The sequence below is a fragment of the Petromyzon marinus genome, chromosome 35, assembly GCF_048934315.1.
Source record: "Petromyzon marinus isolate PM22_M1 ecotype Great Lakes invasive population chromosome 35, UKy_Petmar_22M1.pri1.0, whole genome shotgun sequence".
Classification (NCBI taxonomy): domain Eukaryota; kingdom Metazoa; phylum Chordata; class Hyperoartia; order Petromyzontiformes; family Petromyzontidae; genus Petromyzon; species Petromyzon marinus.
This window is the reverse complement of record NC_133701.1, coordinates 11,847,076-11,871,342: the sequence shown is the minus strand read 5'-3', so window position 1 is coordinate 11,871,342 and position 24,267 is coordinate 11,847,076. Positions and strand designations below refer to the sequence as shown.

Below are 24,267 nucleotides of genomic sequence, written 5' to 3'. Positions count from 1 at the left end.
CAGTGGGATGCAAGGCAAACAACAACAAAACTTAGATTAAGGCCATCAGTCTAACTCCGTACTACAATAAACAAAAACATGGCCAAACTAAAAAACTTTCAGAAATCACCAAAATAAAGCCAGCCATAAATGCAATGTAACAGTGATCATAGGGACTTGGACCGAAATGGAACCGATGCCATCAGTGCATGTGCAGGTGCCAGACGGATTGTTGAATGGCAAGACTGTGAGAGAGAGCAATGGCCTTGATCCAGCAGTGGACAGATCAGAGCTGCCGATACGTTGCCTGAATGGCAGTTTTGGCTTGGGTGTTTGACTTGGAATGGGAAGGCCGCAGGCTAAAATTACCAGTCATGGATCAAATTAGCCTGTCATCCCGCTGGGGATCATAAAATCAAAATAAGACTGTATTTCTCCAGGTGAGAAGCCACCGAGTCTTTATTGAAAGAATGGCCTGGGTCAATAAATAACGGCAGTTCATTTACAGATCTCGAGCACAGTGCTGGGACAGATCAGAGAAAAACACGACCGTAAAAGCATGCAAAACTTAACGAAAAGGTTGAAAGTATGTCATGCCACAGAAGTAACAAAACCATCATATAATCATAAACCGAGGGTAAAATGTGATAAAGAAAACACATCAAAGCATTTCAAAACGTCTCCCAGAACACAATTTGGATTTATATACCGTTCAAATGCAATCGCATCGCAAAGACATTCGGCTTCAAAGTGGAACATGGGCATCAAGGAGAAAAATGGACATCTATTTGACATAAGGAGGGACACAACACACACAAAACACCGCCATGAAATAACTGAGTGCAATTGCACTCAGTCTTTCCAAAGCATCCCATTTGTCACAGAATACCGATTCAGAGGGGACAGAGGTTAACTGCAGATGGTAAGCCAGTTTGCTCCAAGGACGAGCAGCATCACGGATGAAGGAACATTCTCAGAATGCACGACTAAACGCACATCTCCACAAAAAGCAGAGTTCCGCAACTGGTGGCCTACAGGCCAGATGCGGCCTGTGAAGGTTCTTGGTCGTATCCCACCAAACTATGTCCCCACTGAGCGAAATGGTTGCAGAGACTCAAGATATAGAGATGGGAGAGTTACGGACAAGAGTTAAAGATTAGCGAGATGAAAACGAGATAAATAGGAGAGAGAGCCATGAACACCGGAGACAATATATACAGATGAGTGAATTTACAGCGAGATGGAGAAACAGGAAGATTAGTGGTTAGGCATACCGACATTATGACACCTCGACACAATGAGACATCATGATATCTGTATATGTGACGTACGATGTCTCATTGCCCGCAAACACACGACATGTTCATTACGTGAACAATTTGGAAACATGTTTTAAGAACCGTGATAGAGGAATTTTGAACATTGTCTTGTTGGCTGGCCTATTTCTGCGTGTGGCTTGGTATAAACAAACCAGTTGAACTTTAAGCAAAATTTAAGGCAGATTGACATCGATGGCTTTGAAGAAGAAAATAATTCAGAACGATGAAGGTCCCTTTGTTCAGACAGTGGGACCGGAGCTTGAATTAGAGCAGAGGTCATAGGGGGAGAACAGAGTGACTCACCCCCCATATAGAATGTAGGACAGGGTTCTAAGCTATTCAGAGTTTTGCAATGAGCGTATTTATAAATCACATCGTCACACTCAATTACGGGCGTGAAGGTGGATGCGACAACCTGATGGCAAATGGATAGTGAGAATAGGTTTTTATTTCTGAATTTAAAAAACCTTACTTGATTGAAAATTTACGCTTGAGGCTTTGTGCATGTCTGTGCTGTAGTTGAGGTGAAAATCAAGTAAGGAGTCGGGATGTTTGTAGGCTTTAACATTCGTGGGGCTAAAGCCAGGGAACCCACTTCGGGAGGCTGAACCAAGATTTTGTTGCGTTCATCAGACATATTATAGTCCTTTCGAACATTTTTGAAATTCAGTTGCAACTTTGTCTGAACTGCACATCTCGATTATGCAGGTATGTATAAATAATCATCCAAGTAAATTTTTAAGTAAGTACATTTTTAGCCAACATTGGTCATGTAAATGAAGAACATGGGCCGGCCTATAACTGTATATTGAGCGACTCCCTTGGAGACTTGGCAGAAATTTTATTATATTATATTCATATTCTTAGTTTTTTCGGTAAAGTCACGTTGAAGAGAAACAACAAAATAACAAAATATATATAAAACAATAAAAAATTCTCACGACGTTTCGACCATAACTCAAACGGTCATCATCAGGATGATGACCGTTTGAGTTATATATATTGTTTTATATATATTTTGTTATTTTGTTGTTTCTCTTCAACGTGACTTTACCGAAAAAACTAAGAATATGAATTACTGCAGTCACGAAAGCTTTAAATCAGAAATTTTATTGTTTCTGAATTGTATGCATTGCTTTCTTCCCTTTAGGAGGTCGGGAAAACCAGCCAAGGGCCTTTTAGCTGACGGAGCAATCTTACAATCTCTAAATAAGAAAGGGTGATCAATCAGAGCACATGGGATCAAAAAACAACATAAATCAGACATCACATTGACTATTAATAAAAGTAAGTGGGGGTTGGGCAGGACACGTAACTAGAAAGGAAGATGGCCAATGTCACCCTTGAAACACATTCCTGCGGAGGGAGCTGGTAGGAACGTTGGGTTGCTCGGTCAATGGCCAGGGTCAATGGCGGCGTGGTGTATTCCGCAAATATGCCCGACTGTGAGGGTGGGCACAAGCCAGCGTGAGTAGGTTAAACGTTGAGTTTTATAAGGGCACCACGGGGTGACCAAGCCCCTTCCCACCCACCCCCCACCCAGCCCCTCCCCACCCTCCACACCCATCCCCACCCTCCCCACCCAGCCCCTCCCCACCCTCCCCACCCAACCCCTCCCCACCCAACCCCTCCCCACCCAGCCCCTCCCTTCCCACCCAGCCCCTCCCCACCCTCCCCTCCCCACCCTCCCCTCCCCACCCAGCCCCTCCCCACCCAGCCCCTCCCTTCCCACCCAGCCCCTTCCCACCCAGCCCCTCCCCACCCAGCCCCCACCCCTCCCATTTTTAGATGCACGACGGAAGGACACAATAATCCCCTGTGGGCTGGTGTAACCAGGAGGTTCCTACCAGTAAAAGAGCTTCTTAGCTCAATAGGCTATACTCGGAAAATAAACTTCTGATTCTGATTGTGAAATGGTCACCAGGGAGTTTAAGCGATGAGATTTGCTCGTGTGCAGGAGCGAGGCGATTTATAACATCGCAAGGCCACGAGGCACGGCGACGGACGACAACAAGCCTTCATTCAGCAGTGCATAGACCATGGCTAATGAAGATCAGGTCAGTTTCAGTTCAGTTTATTTTGGTATAGCCCTGTGGGCCATTCGGCTCTTGAATCGGGTGCAACCACAACAAACAACAAAAAAAAACACGAACAAGAAAAACATCTTAAAGTGTCTATGTGACTGTGCAAAGATGATGGTCAAATGCATCAAACTGCGTCAAACGCTTTTGTCAAGTCATACATAGCCCTGTTACGCCACACACAAAATATAGTGTTACTTTCGTGGCCATAATGATACTGGGACCTGACCTTAAAGCCTCGTCGCTTGGAATTTAAGATTTTAAGATTTGCGATACAAATCGAGTGCAAATTATCTATTTTTAATTTTACCAATTAAGGCCCACTGAGCTACAGAGCTCTTTCCAGAAGCGACCTGGCCACAAATGATAGCTCTACAAAAGCGGGTAATCAGTGCAAATTTATAGCAACCAAACACTCGAAACGCGTTTTTTCTAAATGTGAAGGGAAAACCGGAGGACCTGTAGATAAATCCATGCGGCCATGGGGAGAACATGCCAACTTTAAACATACAGGCATCGTCAGGGTCAGAATCGAACCCATGACCTTCTGTATAGCAGGCGAGGTAGTTAACATCTCCTAGCCACAGCAGTAAACCCTGCGGAATAACCGGCGACCACTGGCCCAACGCTGACAATGGAGATGAGCACCGCCACACTGCTCACTTGAGCAGAGACCCTCTCGAATTGATCTAAAATGCAAATTATAACCAACTGTGAATGTTAAGAGTGATTGGATGCCCCCCTGCCCCTCCCTACCCTAAGTTTCTTACATTGGGTTGGTTATACTTCCCCCCTCCCCCATCCCCCCCCCTCGCTACTTTGAAATTTCCATCTTCATTCCCACGTGGTGGCCTTAATAATTCTTGGTTGGGGCAGCAGCGGGCCCCTCCTCCCCCCACCTTTTACTCTCCCGCCCTCCTTTATATGGTCCAGTTGCGTCGGGACTGTCTCCACCCCGCGCCCCGGGGAAATGTGACACTCGGTTATGAGAGCCGCGCCGGCGTGTTGCATCAGCCTCGCGTTTTGTTCCAATAGAAGCAACATAAAAAATAAAAAGCAAAAATCAGAGTGATTGGGTCGATGAAAATTTGCAATGGCGTTGAGCCATAAAAACCTAATGCCTTGGTGGGTTGGGGAATTGCTGATTCAAAACAAAATAAATGAAATAACACAATAATCTGGAGGACAACGCTGTCCTCCAGAGAGTCTCGTCCCCTTCACCTGATGAAGGCCGCTTGTGTTGTGGCCGAAACGTCGTGAGAATATTATTGTGTTATTTTATTTTATTTCATCAATTTATTATTTTATTCTCATTCTACGTGACTTTACCAAAAGAACCAAAGAAGATGAATCCTTGCAGTCACTAAAGCTTTAAATCGAAATAATAAATGAATATTACAACTTGTGAAACGTTACCTAATTTTCGTGACCCAAAAAAGTTGACTTGCCAAGTTTCAACGCATAAGGCAACAAATATAACTTTGTACCAAGAGGTTTCGTGTTGTGGCACACACCTGCCAGCCCTGGTAATACTAGACATTTACACTTTGTAATTAGATAGGTACCCAAACGCTGACTTGCTGAGCTTCAACAAATTACCAATCAAATCTAGGGACCAAAAAGTTTACTGTGGGTGCACACACCCGCCAGTTCAAGCGATTCTATTAATCTACTTTGATAGACCGTGTTTGTGACAACACAGCTCAAATTGCAGATAGATGTCAAAAGGATTTTTTTACGCCAACCAGGAGTGACAAGACCATGACCAAATCCTGGATCGTTAATGAACAATGCTAGCAAGTCTCCAGGTGACATCGATACATTACCGACTTATTCAATCCGCACAAACGTTCGGTGACAATGGTGTCGTTGCGTTCGTACATAAGCATTGATTTACAAGCTTATCATTTGGGTTTGTATAATTTGTCTTTGCTCATACACACATTGAATCACTCCCGTTCTCAAAACATGTGCCTGTACTGTCCACTAATTAACCCTTGAGGGACGGTTACGTTGATCTGGAGAGCTTTAACAAAAAAATGTGTAAATATATTTTGACAGTCTACGAAATATGAGAACCAGTCTACAAAATATGAGAACTACACATGTATATTCGCTACAATATCTTACTGTGTGGCACGTGCTCAAAATCATCAGAAGGCAACCTGGGGCTACAATTTAATTTTTCTTTATAACACTGTTTTAGAATAAAGTGCAATAATGTGAAAGAATGATGATGTTGTGGTAGAGATCAACCACATGTCTGATATTTCTAGTCATGGGATGGGCTTTTTACTAGTGGATTTTTTTAACAGTTTCTGAATACAGAGCCAAAGGACCAAAACGCGAAAATGTCAGCAATATACAGCACCGTAAAAATTGTGATAGATAACAGTTAAAATGAATTAGATAAAATGAACACGTTAACTTTTAAGTGATTAAAGTCTTGTATGGCTGTGATGTACTGTGGCTTCCAGCCGAGAGATTCTAACAACATGGCCAGGTTTGACTCGGCCGCTAGTTGCATATGTCCGGTGTCCACAACATTCAAAACTCATCATGTGTTTAGAAAAGTTTTTTCGCGTTTAGTTTGTTGACCTTCCCCTGTACCTCCGATTAGCAAGGCTGACTGCGTATGGTGGGAAAGAAGTTCAACATACTGTACATAAAAGATGGGCACAACCAGGCGAGGCTACACCACTTGGTTTTAAGTAGGTGTTCATCAATTCACTCTCGCGGTAATTCCACTAATTGTCACGCGTCAGGGTTGCGGCTAAAATAAAGGATTCATTCGTTTATTTTTTACGATGCAGTGAATTACAGCTGCCACCGGGCGCTGTGCGGGGTCACCTGAACTGACTACGTACAACGTACACAAATTGAAAATGTTGATTCTCATGCAACGCTATTCAATGCACGTGCAGAGGTCGTCGGAAGACGTACCTCGTATATTCATTGATTTGCCATTACCAAAAACAGCGAAAGTTAAACGACTTCGCCATTCAAAAGCCGGCGCAATTAACACCATTAGGCTCACTTACAGTGTTGACGGCTGTGCCGAGCTGAGCGCAGACATAACAGTTGATGATCGCCAATGCACACCAGGTTGGTGGCAATGGGAAAGGGGCTGTTCACCCCGATTGGCTTAGGACATTTGAAAGGGGAAGAGTCCGCAAAGTTCAAGTGCATTTGGGGATCGGTTGGAGACCCGTTGAAGGGGCCAAGAAGGGGATAGGCTCAAGGGATTAGAATGGTTAAGAAAGTTCCAGGGGGGTACCGAGACAGCTATTTAAGGGCTGTACAGAAGGATCTTAGGGCGTTCGTATTCCTGAAGCTCCCTGCCAGTTTGTTGTGTGTTCATGGCCACGGGTAGAAGCCCTTACAAGAAACCATTGATCTCGGAATCCCCTTCACATGTATCGTAAGCTTAAGTATTAATATAAATTAACGGGTTTCCCTTGGAAATGAGCTGTATGGCTCAATGGGCTTTACACCTCTCAATGGAAGCATTGTTGCATACCTAGTGGGAAGTAACTGAAGAAGTATTTGCTCCTGACATAGGAATTTGGAATTTCCATCCCTCACTCAAGGTCATTCACATAAAATAATACAACACACCCACTTGCCAGGGTTATTACGACTTGACATTGGAACACTAATTATTTTAAAGTAGAACAATTGTCCAGAACATCAACAGCCCTTTCCAAAATTTATATTTGGCAGCGTGCCTAGTACACCAGGTAGGTCATACGTTTTGGCAATTGTCATTTGTACTACTGAGCACACATGTCCGATGTTTACATGCATAGTGCCAACATCACCATGAAACACAGACAGATTTTTTTTTATCTCAGGATGGAATTTAGATGTGAAATTTTGAATGGTTCCTCTCTGGGACATATCAATGTAGCGCGAGTCTGAAAACTAAAACGCTCCAGCTGAAAGAGTAGACATTGCAAAACTCTCGACAAACCTTGCCAATCCAGCTAAATGTTGTGGAATGTTTGGTGGAATTCCAGCATTCATTGATGGCCAAAACTCATTGCTGCAACACACAACAGAACTAAATGGGAAAAATGTTTACTCAGAAAGGACAGATGTCTTCAGAAAGCACAAGACATTTCCCATAAGTGCCCCTTGCCGATATATACTCGTTTTTGCTTATTTATTGTGTTACTTGTATTCTACCCTACAAGGCTAATGAGTATTATGTGGTGTGCATTATATAGTTTTCCATCAAAATAGAACCCATATCTGAGAGGGACCCAGCCGTTTTGATTTGATGACCTATGACCCAACCTATGAAACCATGATTGTCACCAAGATCTGTACAGTATAACATCTGTACCGTCGCAGGATGTCCATGAAAGATCCTAACATCTCATTCGGCCCTTCCTGCTGAAATAAATAAAACCTAAATCAATACAAATCTTCCAGTTCACCAGCATTGATTCAAGCCAGCCTGACTGCTGATGAGAAAATGAATGTCGAAACCAGTCTAAAGTTAGCGTGTGTTGAACCAATGCTGTTGAAATTACGGATAAGAAGGAAGGTGTTTGAGTCAGTATGTACAGCAGAGGAGGAGGAACCACCCACCGAGTGGAGGGTTAACAACTCTGCAATGCAGCGATAGAAATACTGACTCATTTGTGAAAAAAGAGCTTCATAGCTTATCAGATTCCTCCAGTCTGAATCAAGATTCTGAATCTGAGATTCTGATTCTGAAGTGCACGTTTCCGCTGTATGGCAATGCTTCTCAGTCTACCCTAGCCGATTGGATTTCTCCAGTCTAAATAAAGATTCTGATGCTGAGATTTAGATTCTGAAGAGCAGGCTTCTGCTGTATAGCAATGCTTCTGGGTCTACCCAAGCGGAAAGGGTTCACTGTTGTGCTTATTTGAGCTGAAGATCGGGCACTGGTCAAGATTCAGAGTTCCTCCGCAATCAAGCGAGTATTGAATTGGTATGTACGCCCATTGCCACTGAATCAATAATATATATTTTAAAATGAAATGAAACTACAAATTTACATATGAACATTTAAATGGAAAGGTTCCACAATGGGTGTCACTCTAGTTCATAAGATGGCCTTTGTTTGACTTCCCACAAAGCAGTACTCACTTCATCAACCTGACGGGGATGAGCTGCATTGACACCAGATGGGAATTTTAACTTTTGAACCCTTTCGATCATGAATTAGGCGCTCTTCCACACTGCTTACCAGCCACATCCAGTACTCAGTGCACAGGGATTCACTGCTAATATGCACTGTACATATAAGGGGGCGGGGAGCAGTAGTGCAGTGGTTAGCGAACTGCACTATGATCCCAGCGAACCAAGTTCTATTCCCAGCCACGGGTAAGATCAATGACAAGTGATATATGATCTGAAAGACCAGTGTGGTGAAGTATGGTTAAACATCAACCGCCATTCGCCACAAAGTGGTGGTGACGTCCCCATGACACTTGTGCCAGGCTATGTGCATGTTGTTGAAGTGTCCAACGTCCGCTGGCAGGAGGTCACATGGCAGACCCAGGTGCCACGGGTCGACTGACTGAGATGACTGGCTGATGCACCAGCTGTGCCCCCTCCTGTGCGAACTTGCTGTGCTTTAGCCACCCGGCGCTCCGCTCGTTGTTGTGAGCATTGCTCCTCCGCCCTCCGTTGTTGTTGGAGGGCGACTGCCTCCAACTGCCCAGTAGCATCCTTCACGAGCCTCCTCCACAGAGGCCGATCTTGAAACCGCTGGTACCAGTCATCGGCAAGTCCACTCAGCTCCACATCCTCCTGTACCACATCACTCCATCTCTTCTCTAGACTTGCCTGCCGGAGGAGCTCACCGATGGGACTGTTTCCAGATCTTTCAAGGATTTGTGAGCTCCTCACACAATCCAGCCTGGTTAAACCCAGGATGGATCGTAGGCAGGCCAGCCTAAATGTTTCTAACCAGCAAAGATGTTCCATTAGGGGGGTCCACGTTTCGCAAGCGTAGAGAAGAGAGGGAATGACCGTGGCCGAGAAGACCCAAAGCTTCGTGCGGAGCGACAGACCAGGTAGCTTCGACACAGCGTTACGCAACTGATGAAAAGATAATGCCGCTCAACTGATTCAGGGTGAGACCTCTGCTGTAAAACTGGAGCAGGTCATGAGCACACTGCCTAGGTATGGGAAACTCTCCACTCTCTCCACAACTGCCCTATCACCAATTGGGAGTTGTGTGGGTGGAGTGTCCGATGGTAAAAAATACCCAAGCAGGTGCTTAGTTTTGGTGGGGCTGATGGTAAGGCCACATCTCTTCGTGGCAAGCTCCAGGTTCAGAAGCAGGGCCTCCAACTCCTCTAAGTGAGCAGCAATTACTAGATCATCGACATACATAACATGGTTGAGCAATAGGAAGCCATCCCTTGACCGCACCTGGTCACCAATCAGCCTCCCATTGTATCTGTACCAGATGGAAATTTCTCCAGTACAGCTTTTGAAGGATTCATGAACTACGTGTTGAAATAGATGTTAAATAATGTGGGAGCCACAGGATATCCCTGTGCGCACCCCAAGGTGAACAGGGAATGGCTCCGACGTTGCCAATCCCAGCCGCAAGCGATGATGAAATTCTCGCTTGCAACTTTCATCAGCTAGCTGAGATCATGCCACTATGAGTTTGAATGGGGTCCTGGGTGTACACCCACCACCAGAGTGGAAGAATGGCAGGCGCATCTTACAGATGACAAGTCGATGGTCAGTGGACAAATCAGCTCCACAGTAGGTCCTGGTGTCAAGGACATGGGCCCACATCCGCTGTTCCATCACTATGTAGTCAACCAGATGTTCTTGCTTGGACCCGGCATGCATCCATGATGTCGTGTGGATGCGCCGATGCCGGAATAGCAAGTTGGTAATTACAAGCCCATGGGCTGCACAAAAATCTAGCAGCCTCCTGCCGTTGTTAATGATGCGGATGTGGCCCATGCCTTCCAATCACTCCAGACCAGGTGTTAGCCTCATGACCAACTCGGGCATTGAAGTCACCCAACAAGATGACTCTATCCCAAGGGGCCAATTTAACCAGCACCTGTGACAGGTCATAGAAGGCATCTGACTCATCGGCCTTGCCTGCATCCCTCCATGGATGTTCGTCTTCGGTGGGGGCATAAGTAACCAGAACCACCACTGCTTGCCTCTGGTTGATGGGAAGGCGAGCCCAAAGTAGCCTGGGGCTTACAGCTTCCCACACCTCACCGCCACGCTCCCATACCCCCTTCATTCTTTTGTTCAGAAGAGCCACTCCCTGTTGTTTGGCAGTCTCCTGCCCCGAGTAGAGGACTGTCCACCCCTCATGGTGGCAGGAGCCAGAGCCGGTCCACTGGACCTCCTGAATACCAGAGATCCAGGCGGTACCGGTCCAGCTCCCAACAGAGGAGTGGCAGCATCTCCTCAGTGAGCGTTCGAACATTCCACGTGGCCATCCGTAGTGGTTTTTTGTTGTTTCTAGAGAAGCCCCAAGGGTAAGGATGCAGTCTCCTGGCTCCGCCAAATGGGGTTTGGCCAGGAGACGTCATAGACGGCTGTCCCCCCCGGGGCGTCTGGCACAAGCTTAATAATTTTTAAAAATCGTAGTTTGGTGGTAGTTAATTGAAGGTGGAGAGGTTACCAGCCCCTCACACCCATCCAGAACCCCCATTTGGCCGCTGTGGTGGTTACAAACGCCATGAGGGGGAAGGGCTAATCTAAATTGGCCCCTCCCCCCATGACACTGCCCACCACAGCGTTGCCGTCCGGCACCACGAGGAGATAAGAGGTTGTTTTTTCCAGACTGAATGGTCAAAACAACCCCCATGACCAACAAAACAGAGGCCTTGCAGCAGTGAATTTAGAAAGCGCGATCAAATATTAAATGTTTCTATTATATTCATTAGAACGTTATTCCTTACCCAGGCACATCTCAGAGTATAAAGGATACATCTGAAGTAGGTCCTGCTTTGAGTGTGTGGCAGTGTCATTTTCTTAGAGTAGTTTATCAACTGTAATTTTTGAGTAAAAACAAAACTAGAATTTACCACATAAGTCCCACTGAGCTATAGTTGTCAGAAGTGACCTGGCCATAAAGAATAGCTCTCAAAAGTGACTTATCATGTATAAATTGATATGAGCCAAATACTGTCAACGCATGTTTCTAAATGTGCAGGGAAAAACCAAAGGACCCGGAGAAAAATTCCACGCGTCCACGGGAAGAACATGCAAACTCCAAACATACAGGTTTTAGGGTCAGGATCAAAAACCACGACCTCCTGTATACCAGGCAAGCTAGTTAACATCTCGCCACCATGGTGTGACAGGCAAGTGGAACGTGCGAATGATGCGAACCTGCCAGCGCTGTCCCGAGGCTGCCGCGCCGAGCCCGTGAGTCCTCCTCGCTGAGCTGCCGCTGGAACTTGTGCGCCTTCCCCGACAGGTCCGGGATGCTCGACTTACGGAACAGCACCGATGGACGCCGCCCTGAGGCCTGGGGCTGTTCGAGAGACTGCGGGAGGGAAGCCACGGACCAGCGGCAGGGGTGAGAGGGAAGGGGGCCAACACAGGCAGTTGTAGCAAGCGAGTAGACGGGTCGCAGTGACGCACACGTAACTCCAAAGACAAAGCAGTGATAAGTACTGTTAACGCTACTCTTGATTATCTGGTTAACTCTGCTCTTGATTATCCATTGGGAGAATATTTGGGTTGCGGATGTGCTCGGGAAAGAACGTGCAAAGAATTATTTACATATTGACCCGTTTAATCGTGAGATGCTCCTCACTCGTCGTGGGTCAACGCCCATGTGACTGCAAACAATGAAGCAGACGATATACTCTCTGTCTTTAGCCCCATTCCACATTGTATGATGGCTGTATGATAAAACAAAAATGTGTAGAAAGGGAAGGGGTCGGCAAAAATGGTGAGAGACAGAGAGTTGTCGAATTTTCATCAAATTCAGTTTAATGCACTGCTTTCAAAATCATTTTTTAAAAATAGGCATCAAGGTTACGATATTAAGATAAAAAGTCAAGTCAAAATTATTTTTCTTCTTGGCCACTGCCCAACACATCAACCTCTGATAATATGCTTCTGTTAGAAAGCAGTGTTCGCGATAACCACAATGGCCATTGAATTACCCATAGAGGACGTTTTTCTAATAGCAAGTATAGATTTTCTCAAGGTACTCCGTTATTCCTTTCAAACACAAAACATTTACAATGGAATTGGACAAACATTCCAGGAAAAAAAAAACCTTCCTTAAGGATCATTGATAACTCAGTCAAGCTTTCCTGTACAACAACAAAAGTGTTAACTTGTCAGTTCACAAACTGAAAGGAGATACACATTAAGGCAAAACATTTTGAGAGGAAGTTTCCTCCAGAAAGTGTAACTTTTATGAATGGGTAACGATGTCTGCTGCCATTGTTCGTGGTGTTTTTACAATGGAGTCACCACAATGTGTAGTTGCGACCCTAATAATATTGACATCTGATCTGCAGATTGGGAAAATACAGGATGAGTCAATACATAGCATATAAAAAAACAACACCGTCTGGAGTGCACGCTCTCATCTCACAAAGGATTTCATTCATAGCCAAAGCCGGTCCACGTTTGTTCTGGTCTAATTGAATTCGCGTTGGACTTGCTGTCTGGTGTGGTCAATTTTACTTTTTTTTGGGGGGGGGGAGGGGTGGGGGAACAGCAATATAATGTAAGCCAAGTCAGGAAACACTTCCCACCGTGATCATAATGAGTTAAGTGTATCGACCATAGACACGCATCCTGTTTACCGAGTTCATCCCAGAGGCAGGGAATATCAACTGTACAGAGCTCGACGCCCGCCACCTGCACTCTGGGTGCTCTGTGCAGCCAGCGGTGGTCGGGCAGCTCAAGAGCGAGTGCGCTCGGCCACCAAGCTGGGTTTCATGGAGTTTACATTTTTATTCCCACTCCGGGCATCCATATATATAACAAAGACAAAGGTCCATAATTCAGGTTTTTTTTGGGGGTTACATAGCGTCAATATATAAATGTGTCTTTAAAACCCGCCACCACCTGACACAGCCAACTAGTAAGGGTTTGTCACGTAAGCAGAACGTGGCCAATTCGTCACTAGTACAGCACACCGGTGTGTTGGGGAGCCAAGCCACAACATTTACAAACTGAGTACGACGTTTCGCCAGTAATTACAACTAGCTTCATCAGGCGACAGCCAGATTTGTGGAGAAGTCTAACTGTTTCGTTCCTTATATAGAGGCGTATATATAGACACATTTTAATGAACATAATTTCAAAAGCCTCTTCATTCAACATTAGCCATGATAAATCCACTGCTGGATGTAGGTCTCCCCAAGCAGTAGCCATCTCCCACAATTTTAGATGAAAGTTATATTTGTTACTGTGACCGAGGCCGTCTAGAGAAACTGGTTTAATCAGGACATGGCTGCGCAAAACTAAAAGGCAGTATCGTGCCTGTGCTGGAACACGAAGCCAGCGCCGGCTGGCTTCGTGTTCTCACTCAAGAAATAAGAGCCCCTTGGGCCACAGTGATGAGTCTTGTGCGCTGGCCATGATGTGAAGTTGAATAAAAGGGAAATGTTATTCAAGGTTTTCGTCAAATAAATTATTTATTTTCTTCCTTTATGCTCCCCCCCCCCTTTTTTTGCTTCATACCCGTCTCTTGACACATGTGAGCGATGCTTGGAAGAGCAGATGGGCCTGTGTTTGTCCACACAAAGTCCATTCAACTTAAAGCGAGCACTCGCTGTGCTAACCACCGTCTTTTCAGAGCTCGCTACGTGGCACTTAAAATGCAGTTATCCATGCAACATTGGCCGCAGGATGATTGTTCATAGTAGCTTTTCATATGTTCCCGCGTAAAATCGCATTTTCTGTAGGCGTCACAGCAACTTCCGCCAAATCCCTACAGACAGACCCTATTACCCATGAGCTACACGAACAGTCCCTTGACAGAATCATTCAGAATGCACCCGATTAGCAGGGTCGAAGCTTTAGTCCTTGGGCCAGACCAGATATCGGGACCACCCAATGTGGCAAAACTTCAATGGTGCCATTTTATTTGTGACACCAACAGAAGTAAAATAAAACGTGATAACCTTTCCGAATGAGCAGCTGTTTCATTTTTTTCACAGGAAGCCTCTTTTTGTACCTATCGCAATCACGCCTATTTTCCCGGACGTTACAAATAAAACATTCCAACACCTCTGCTGTTAATTAAGACAATAAATAATTTACAAAATGGATGTTTGTCCCCAAGGCATATATTTCATACATATTCTTGCATTTAATCACGCTTGTTCTTCAGTTTCAGTGACTTAGTTAAGTCTAGAATAAATTGGTGCTATCTGTTTTTTTCTGTTTCTAGCAGCTTGTTTGCTCATGATCATTTACTGGCAGGTGAGGCAAGTACTTGTGGTTCTGTATTATTTATGTTCAGTAAAGATATCTAAAGTGCTAACTTTACCCTCAATGCATTGTTAATGTACCTGTTAAGATTATTAGGCAAAAATAAATAAAAAATATTCAGTCTGACAATTTTTAGATATTTTATATTTTTCATAACATGCACACAATTATTACCAATAACTTTGTAAATAATTGTGAGCATGGTAATAATAAAACGTTGTTATTGGCAATAATTTATCATTAAAATCATAAAAACAAACTATTTCTATTTAATAAATAGTTAGTTTTTACGATTTTATACAAACTTCGCCAAGTAAACGAAGTCTTTAATTAGCGTTTTTTAGCATCTTTCATCGCAATTTGTCTCCGCATTTTGAAAAATCATCGCGTTGAATTCCATATCATTTAAAAGCTTATTCTCTGGAGCAGATGTCTAGCTTAGTCATGTATGGCTATTTACGTTGCTGTCATGGCAATAAGAGGGAGAACACAAGTGTAGAATTCTCAAATCTCATTGCTATGAGCATCACAATGCCAGAACTGGCATTGCGATTTTCTCAAAATGACATTTTGCATGGCAAGTTTGACAACTCATGTTTCATCATAGGTAAAGCCACATCATTCTACACACTGCTTCCTCCTTGGAATAGCTATAAATGTTCAGATGGATTTTTGAAATATATTTTGTCATTTTCATTTATGTGGTATTATATCTATAAAAAATAGGCGAAAATCTTGTTTTTTTACATGTCAAGTGTATTTTAACATAATTAACTGAAAGAACAATATTTTTACAAAAGCCTCTGTAGATTACCAACCAATTAGTTTTTGATCACATTAAAACAAACCAAAAAGTTCTGAATTCATCTACTAAGTCAATATTGTGTTTTACATAATATGCAATTATGTACATATTTAATGCGATAACACATAATATTCATAAATGAATGGGGGAAAAGTCACAATACAATTTTTTTTCGATTTTTGTGTATATTCATCTGGTAAATTTTCATTCATCTGGTAATTTATAATTATGATAAAAGGACAGGACATGTTTTTGCATATTCACCGGTAGTACCTCCCCTTCATTTAGTTAAGATGGATTTGACCCTTTATCAATGATAGTTTTGCTTTTGGGTTGTAACTCTCTGCTACCGTCAATGTGTAACCAAAGTACTGACAAATGAATTCAGAATGATGATTTCTGATTGTACTTCATGGTGCACATGAAAACTGAGTATGACTGCTGAATATACTAATACGCCAATATGTCTCAGCTGCCCATCACACACCCAGATGTGTACACGGAATTCATGGAAGGAGGCTCCTCAGTTCAACTGGGCTCCACCAATCCCTTTGGCTGAATCCCTGTTGACTAAGCTATAGAAGAAATGGTGAAAAAACCCACCCAGACAGTTGGAGGGACAAAGGGATTCAGCTTGAAGCCAGTAGCCGTGACCAAATATTACCTAACAGCTGAATAGAGAAGCACGTACCTCAGACAGCTGAGAGACCTGATAGGTCAAGGCAGGTCCAAACTGTCCCATCCAGATCTACAGGGTCCAAGGATCAAGAGAGATGAAGCAGATGTCCAGTCTCTCATTGACCTTATGGCGAATAATTGGATCAATCCTATGTCCCCTGATGAGACAGATCTGATAAGCCTTTCCACTGGCACCATGGCTCCACCTGATGTGACCAGGGATCTCTTGAAAGCTCTTGAGATAGGAGAAGAGGGCTACCAGGTATTCAAGCAAACAAGGTTAGCTGAGGACCCACCATCTGTGAAATTCCACGACAAGATGACCAAGCAAAGTCTGAGGATTTTCTCCAATATCAACACAAAAACAGCACATGGAAAGAAAGCACAGGATGTGGTTCTGAAGGTGGATAGAACCCTGTTCAGCCACATGATCCTGGTGGCTGAAAGCAGGAAGGTGAATATGAAGGATGTCCTTTCCCACCCACTGGGCCCACTGCCATGGGCACTGGCAAATGCTGATGGGTCCCTACGAAAAACAACCAAGGCTGCACTTGCCAGAGAGCTTGAAAATAATGCGTCTCCTGCAGAAGACATCCCAACCCCATCTACTTCTATCATTGATGGGATGAGCCTGGTCCAAAAATGAATGGCAACAACAAAACCTTTGCACAGGTGGCAGTCAGCCTTGACCCAGGTCCTCCACATGGGGGCACAGAGTTAGAGGATTGATGTCGTTTTTGATGTCTACCGACAGACTTCGAACAAAGATGCTGAACGACTGAACCGGGGTGCAGACACCACTCTCCAGTACAAGAACCTTGCAGGGGGACACCACGTTCAGCAGTGGAGAACATTCCTGTGCAGTCCATCCAATAAGACCAGTCTAATCAAGTTTCTGATGGAAGAATGGAAACTCTTATAATACAGAGAGATGCTGCATGGTAAGGTGTTGTACATGACCTGTGAGGAAACCTGCTACAAGTTGACAGAACATGAGTGTGCGGAAGTAGCAGAGCTGCACTCCACACATGGTGAAGCTGACACCCGTCTACTCCTGCATGCATTGCATGCAGCAAATGTGAGCTCAAAGGCAGTTATTATCACAGCTGAAGACACTCATGTCATGGTGCTTTGTCTTGGCTTCCAGGAGGACATCACCTGTCCCATCTATCAGAAGTATGGGACACAGAACCGCACACGGTTTGTCGATATCAGCAACTGGCAAGGTCACTTGGAGACCGCATCTGTGACAGCATAACTGGCTTACATGCCTTCGCAGGCTGCGACACTGTCAGTGCATTCGCCGGTCGAGGGAAGCTGAATGCCCTGAAGATGGTGAGAAAGGACACTTCCTGCCAAGAGACTTTCAGTCGACTGGGATAGTCATGGAATGTGAGTGATGAACTGTTCCAAAAAATTAAGCAGTTCGCCTGTCGCATGTATGTTGCGAATAGCAGCACTGGTGAGGTGAATGAACTGTGCTACCAGCTCTTCTGCACCAAAAGGGAAGAAGTCGAGTCCCGTCAACTGCCACCATGTAGAGACTGTCTCTTCATGCATGTTCAACGAGCCAACTATCAGGCAGCAATCTGGAAGTGCTGTCCTGCAAGTTAACCCTGTGGTGCCAAGCCCTACTGAGTATGGATGGACAGACGACAATGGCAAGCTGGCCATTTACTGGATGCGTTCCCCACCCACACCAGATGCGGTCTTGGAACTGCTAGCATGCAAGTATGTGCGTTAATGCAAAATGCCAAGCTGCATGTGCCAATCAAATGGACTGACATGCCCAGACATGTGCAGATTACAGACCTGCAGTCACCAAAAACTGCAGGATGATCCAAAACCTAACTTTGAACTCGGCGAGTCAGATGATGATATACAGTGAGGGAAAACAGTATTTGATCCCCTGCTGATTTTGTACGTTTGCCCACTGACAAAGAGATGATCAGTCTATAATTTTAATGGTAGGTTTATTTGAACAGTGAGAGACAGAATAACAACAAAAAAATCCAGAAAAACGCATGTCAAAAATGTTATAAATTAATTTGCATTTTAATGAGGGAAATAAGTATTTGACCCCCTCTCAATCAGAAAGATTTCTGGCTCCCAGCTGTCTTTTATACAGGTAACGAGCTGAGATTAGGAGCACACTCTTAAAGGGAGTGCTCCTAATCTCAGCTTGTTACCTGTATAAAAGACACCTGTCCACAGAAGCAATCAATCAATCATATTCCAAACTCTCCACCATGGCCAAGACCAAAGAGCTCTCCAATTATAGACTGATCATCTCTTTGTCAGTGGGCAAACGTACAAAATCAGCAGAGGATCAAATACTTTTTTTCCCCTCACTGTAGACGAGCAGTTTGATGGGTGACACAGGGTGGTGATTCTGATGGTATTACTGTGGTAGCAGGGTGTTTGAAAAATATGGACACGATTTGAAATCGCTATATCTCTGCAACCACGAACCGCCCATGGATGAAACTCTAACTACTTGAAAGGGCGGGGCATAACGTTTCAAATTATTCCCGCTCGATGCCTCTCCCAGCGCACAGACAGTCCCTCGCCTCGGTAATTCGCAAGACAACACCACCTCAACGTTGGATAGGTGGCACGGGACCCCAAGACTTGGCGCTACACTCTTGGCCCCCAAGATCACCCCCAGACATCACCACACCCTGCGACTTTCTCTTGTGGGGATACGTCAAAGACCGTGGTGGTTTTGTGCCACAATTAGCGACAAATCTGAATGACCTCAAAAACAGAATCATGGCAGCGGTGACTTCAGTGGAAGAGAAGAGACTTTCAAGGGCGTTTGGGACGAATTCTACTATCGTCTCGATGTTGTCCGTACAGCAGGTGGAGGGCACATAGAGCATTTATAAAATGGTTAGCAAAACTTGATAACTCATTAAACCATTTGTAACTTTTCGTGTAATTGTAACATATTGCCATCGTGAAATATACTGCTTTGAAATTGGGTCCATATTTTTGAAACACCCTATACATTGATGCACAGTGTGGTGATTCTGGACTTGGTTACCCTTGTTAACACCATCTAAGTACACACAGAGCTTGATAATAATAATAATAATGTAACCTTCACATATACCCATCACTAACGATATATATGGGATTACATGTATCATTGACAAAATACATGCGAATGTCAATGTTTATAATATTCAAGTAGTTCCTTACCTCACTATGGTATTCCTTAGTATCCTGTGTTTTCATTGTGTATTTAAACCAATAAGAACCAGTTTATGACCTAACTGGCTTTGGTCTAGGTAGTTTTTCAGTAATAAGGCCCAATTCATCGTTCCGGACGCCTGTCATAGGGTATGGGTATAAAAGTCATGGTAACTACAACTAAGCTACCACTCCGCAAAGGTTATGATATCAGAATATGTCGCACACACATGGAGGATTACAAAAATCATTACTAGACTTTGCCACCTCAAGTGGTACCAATAAGTGATTTTTTATCTCGGCCCATGGATTACTTGTATAGTGCTGGATGGGGACCATCACGCATATAACAGGTGTTATTGGCTCTGGTGGGACGATACTGTCAGCAGAAGGCAGGGCAGCAAAATATAGTGCAGTACTGTGCCTTAAAGCTTTCGTAACTGCAGGAATTCATATTCTTTGGGTCTTTCGGTAAAGTCACGTAGATAGGTTCAAAGAAAATAACAAAAAACTACGACGTTTCGATCGCAACACAAGCAGTCGTCATCAGGAAAAGGGGACTAGCTTCTAAAGGAAAACTGTTTATAAAGGTTTGAAATGGGCGCCCAGTCCCGACCGAGTTCCTGTTTAACAATGCACAAATGTAGTCCCGGAGAAGGCTGCCACTATTACCCGACAAAGGAGGCCACTGGATGGTGCCGACATGTAGCAGCTTGAGTGTTAGTTGAGGACACACCTGTGGTCAAACACAGCCTCGTGACCTTGGACATATCTTGCCGGAGCCAGGCACCTCAGGGTGCCCGAACCAAAATGTAATTCGTCCACTCATAGAGAGGCTAAAAAGGGCAATTAGAGTATTCGCTGAAATCAGTGGGGTGGACAACAGACCCGAGAAGGGAAACCCAGAACTGAAAAGGAGTTCCCATACTTTGAAGCAAAGAAACAAACTGTTAAGTGGAAAAACTGGAAATCAAAGATAAGCATCGTCAGATCTACACCAGCCAGGCCAAGGATACCACCACCAAGGTCTCTTTTGAACTTCTTGGAAATAAAGAACTTGTTCAACCTCTATAGGCTGAGGAATAGCCAATGCCCCCGGTTGTTTTTGGGACCAGAAAGTGTTTCAATTAAAAACCGGAAGCTCCTCTCCACTTTGAGAATCTCCTCAATCACCCTCAGTCACAGAAGTCTATTTTCCCTCACCTTTACCACACAGGCTGCGTATCGGATGACATCGGACCACGTTTCCTGGGCAGAGATGCCAGATCCACGCAGATGGTTCTCATGATTTGGGCAATACCATCTCCCCCAAGGACCAGGTGGGACGTGTCTGAGGTGGGTTGCACCATTAAATCTGGCAGGGGCAGTGTTCACAACACACTGTTTATTGTAATTAAAATGATAATCTTTTTATTTGCTCACATAAATGTAAACATTTTAACGTTTGATCTGTGAAGGTTGAAAGGCCGGGAATTGGTTCTGTGAAAATGGACTTGGCGGGTGTGGCAGTGGAGTCGTAACAAGTAGTTACACGTTCGCTTTGCATATGTTCTAAACAAACGCCCCTGCTGTGGCATGCCAGACGTTTAACAAAGAAGGTGCAGCATTGGCGCACACAACAATTTTAGTACAACGGATTCAATTATGCATATGTGGAACAGTGAGCCCATTAAGGCAAAGCCTTTCAAAACAACGAACAGGCGTTCATTATTAGTAAGCCAATCGTTGCCTTCTGTTACATCACAGAATCGTCTTTTCTCAGCCAGCAAACCATGGGGTCATTGTTATTATTAATGTTTACACAGCTTTTCTTTAATTAAAATTTCGTAATCTGGCGGATGTCCATGCGCAAATGACATTGCTGCTCAGGGCAATTTTGTCATGGGTTATTTTAAAGTTCACTTTAAAGGGAGAGCCACATTATGATCATTCCCAACCACAGTGAACGAGAAGAAGCAGGAATCAAACTACCAAACCGTGGAAAAATAGCCAACAGCACAAACTTGCTGTAGTGACGCATGCCTGTAAGCCTGTAAAATGAATGGTGGGGTTTGTGGATAACACAGGGATGGCATCATCGTGTAGTACGACACATGCACATGTAAATAAACACAGTGACATAGTTCATGTCTTGACAGAAAGACCACCAACAGAGCTGCCTCCAACAGTGGAAAAAAACTGCTAAATCATTGCCCTTTTCCACTTGATTTGGCCATTTTTCGACAAAAATATTGGCTGCCTTTCCAGAAAGATATGAATCAGGCTGTAAGTGTTTGTAAGAAGCGGTACAACCAGCAGTATTGTGACCAATACGTGCCGGACCACCGCACTCCCTCTGCCTCCCTGTAAAGTATTATGGGTCATAACAAATATATGAATGCAATAATAAATTAGACAAGCCTGTCTGCTGATGAGACCCAGAAGATTGGAAATAACCCTGTATTTCCTGTTTAAACAAATGTTATCAGACAACAAATGTTCGGGACGCCCATAGCCTAATACATTAAAACATCTTATTTTCAGATGGAAAGATGGATATTTGTTTCTTTCACTTATGCAAATTATTACTTCACAAATGACCTTGTAGATTGAAGAAACATACATTCTAGATTGAGGAAGGGAGCGTGTGATTAACCAAAAAAAAACACCAGAAAGGCTCATTCGTAAACCCACTGTACGAAGCTTGGATGATAAAAAATATTATGTTCAATCGCCGTGAATGTAATTACAGCCAGCGCTGTCGCGGAGTGCTGTGAGTGCACTTCATCACGGTAACGACCCCCCGTGCATGCGCTGGCGAGCGGCCGCTCCGCTCACCGCACTGTGGCAGTGAACACCGCAATGGCAACACCGCGCACGATTCCATGAGGATGACAGTACCGGGCATGCTGGACCTCCATCGTTAATGTTATTAAACTATTTTTTTTTACTAAACTATTTTTATGTTACCAGCTAAGACCCACTGAGCTGTATAGCTCTTTTTTCAGAAGCGACCTGGCCACAAATGATAGCTCAACAACAAAGTGGCTTAACATGTCGAAATTGATTGCAGCCAAATAAGCTAAACACATGTTTCCAAATGTGGAGGGAAAAACTGGAGGATTCGGAGAAAAATTAACATGGCCACAGGAAGAACATGTAAACTCCAATGATACAGGCTTCAGGGACAGGATCGAACCCACACCTCCTGTATACCAGACGAGGTAGTTAACATTTCACCACCATGGCACCCATGGTACTTTATCCAGAAAATCCGCAATGAGTCTCCAGATTTCCTTTTCAAGAGGGTGCTGTCAGGTTTTCGCCTTCAGAGGCAATGATTGCTTTGCGTTTCCCCAATTAAGTAATTCTTCAAATTTGGACCCAGACAACAGTACACAATGGGGCTACTCTTCTTCGAATGATATGACAGGATCTTTCAGGTCCCCTGTGAAGCAGACACCATGTAGTAATTGATGGTTTATACACCCGTGGAATTGACCAGGGCGGCCTGCTAGATTTGAACCAAAGACATCTGCAATAAGCGGGGAACGTGCTACCGCTGTGCCGTATCACCAACCCGGGTGCAGCATGTGCAGAGTATGCACCAAGCATCATGTACACCACATGTTTTGAGTTTTTCACTTCTGGACGAGGGCTTCTCCATGCCACGCAAGTTGTAGGGGTTAACTCACGATACTGCGCCACACTGGTCAGGATGGGTTGATGAACATAGGGAGCAAAGAAGTTGGGAGTGTAATACATTACAATCGTAGATTTTTCTGTCTGCCCTTTGCTGCGGACAATGAAGTTCTGCAGTCGGTAACACCTATCATGCATGGTGACCGCCCATCCAAGCACTGTCCGGACTCAATCGAGCTTAGCTTACGAGATCTGATGCGATCTCGCGCATTCTAGGTGATTTGGTCAAAGCCAATATTTTCTACAATATTGGCTTGGTAGGTATATATTTTATGTATCTGCAGAGACCTTCCTGAGCCTCAAGGCTCTCCTTTCAAGAGGGTTTGATGTTGAGATGTTGGGTTAATTACTTGTTCATACGTGATAGGGATCCAGAGTACCCTGAGAAACCTCACCATGGACACAAGTAGAGCAGTGATAGGAAAGAAGCAAGAAGATGAGTCTTGTGACTTTCAGTCTTGGTGGATAAGTGGGCTAATAGCTAAGTGGGTCTTACCTGGTGAAATAAAAAATATAAGTTAATAGTTCAAAAACAAGGTGCGCACAGATCTAATCACAAACTCTCTTTGCTGTGCTCCCATGATCTGGCCACATCACCACTCACATTTGGGAATATCATAAATCTACCATGATCCACCAACCACTTGCCTCCAAAGCGCTTGATTACAGGCATGTGCCACCATGCCCAACTCAATGCCTATCCCTAATAAGCATAGAACCAAAGTCAGATATTCATATCCAGTTGAACCTTAAACAAATAACACCAAAACAAACTTCATAAAAGGACATTTTAAAAAAAAATCAGCATTTAAAGTGCTTGCCAAAACGGGGAAAACAACCTGCATGTTAATAACAAGTGACCTCACACCGAGCTAGCCTTTACATGCAGCATGAATAATACAGTACCGTCGTCGCATATTTAACTTGCTTTGGAAAGAGGTACAGGCGGATACGTGTAAAGGTCAGCTTTGTGAACATCATAGATAATTACAGTCAACCGTGCAAGAATAGGTTACCGGATAAAAATGAATCAAGTGCAAACTGAATTAAACATAGGGCGATGCATGCCTGTACTTTAGAAGCGAATGTACAT

General features: G+C 44.1%; 1 protein-coding gene across 8 annotated transcripts in view; it reads right to left on the bottom strand.

Annotated features, from left to right (window-relative positions):
• Positions 1 to 24,267, bottom strand: part of LOC116948956 (microtubule-associated serine/threonine-protein kinase 3) — a 301,721-nt gene that overhangs the window by 255,603 nt on the left and 21,851 nt on the right. For all 8 annotated transcript variants that reach the window (XM_076071928.1, XM_076071930.1, XM_076071926.1 and 5 more), the window contains exon 2: positions 11,741 to 11,897. In XM_076071928.1, the coding sequence (XP_075928043.1) occupies positions 11,741 to 11,897 (157 nt within the window). The remainder of the gene's footprint in view (positions 1 to 11,740; positions 11,898 to 24,267) is intronic.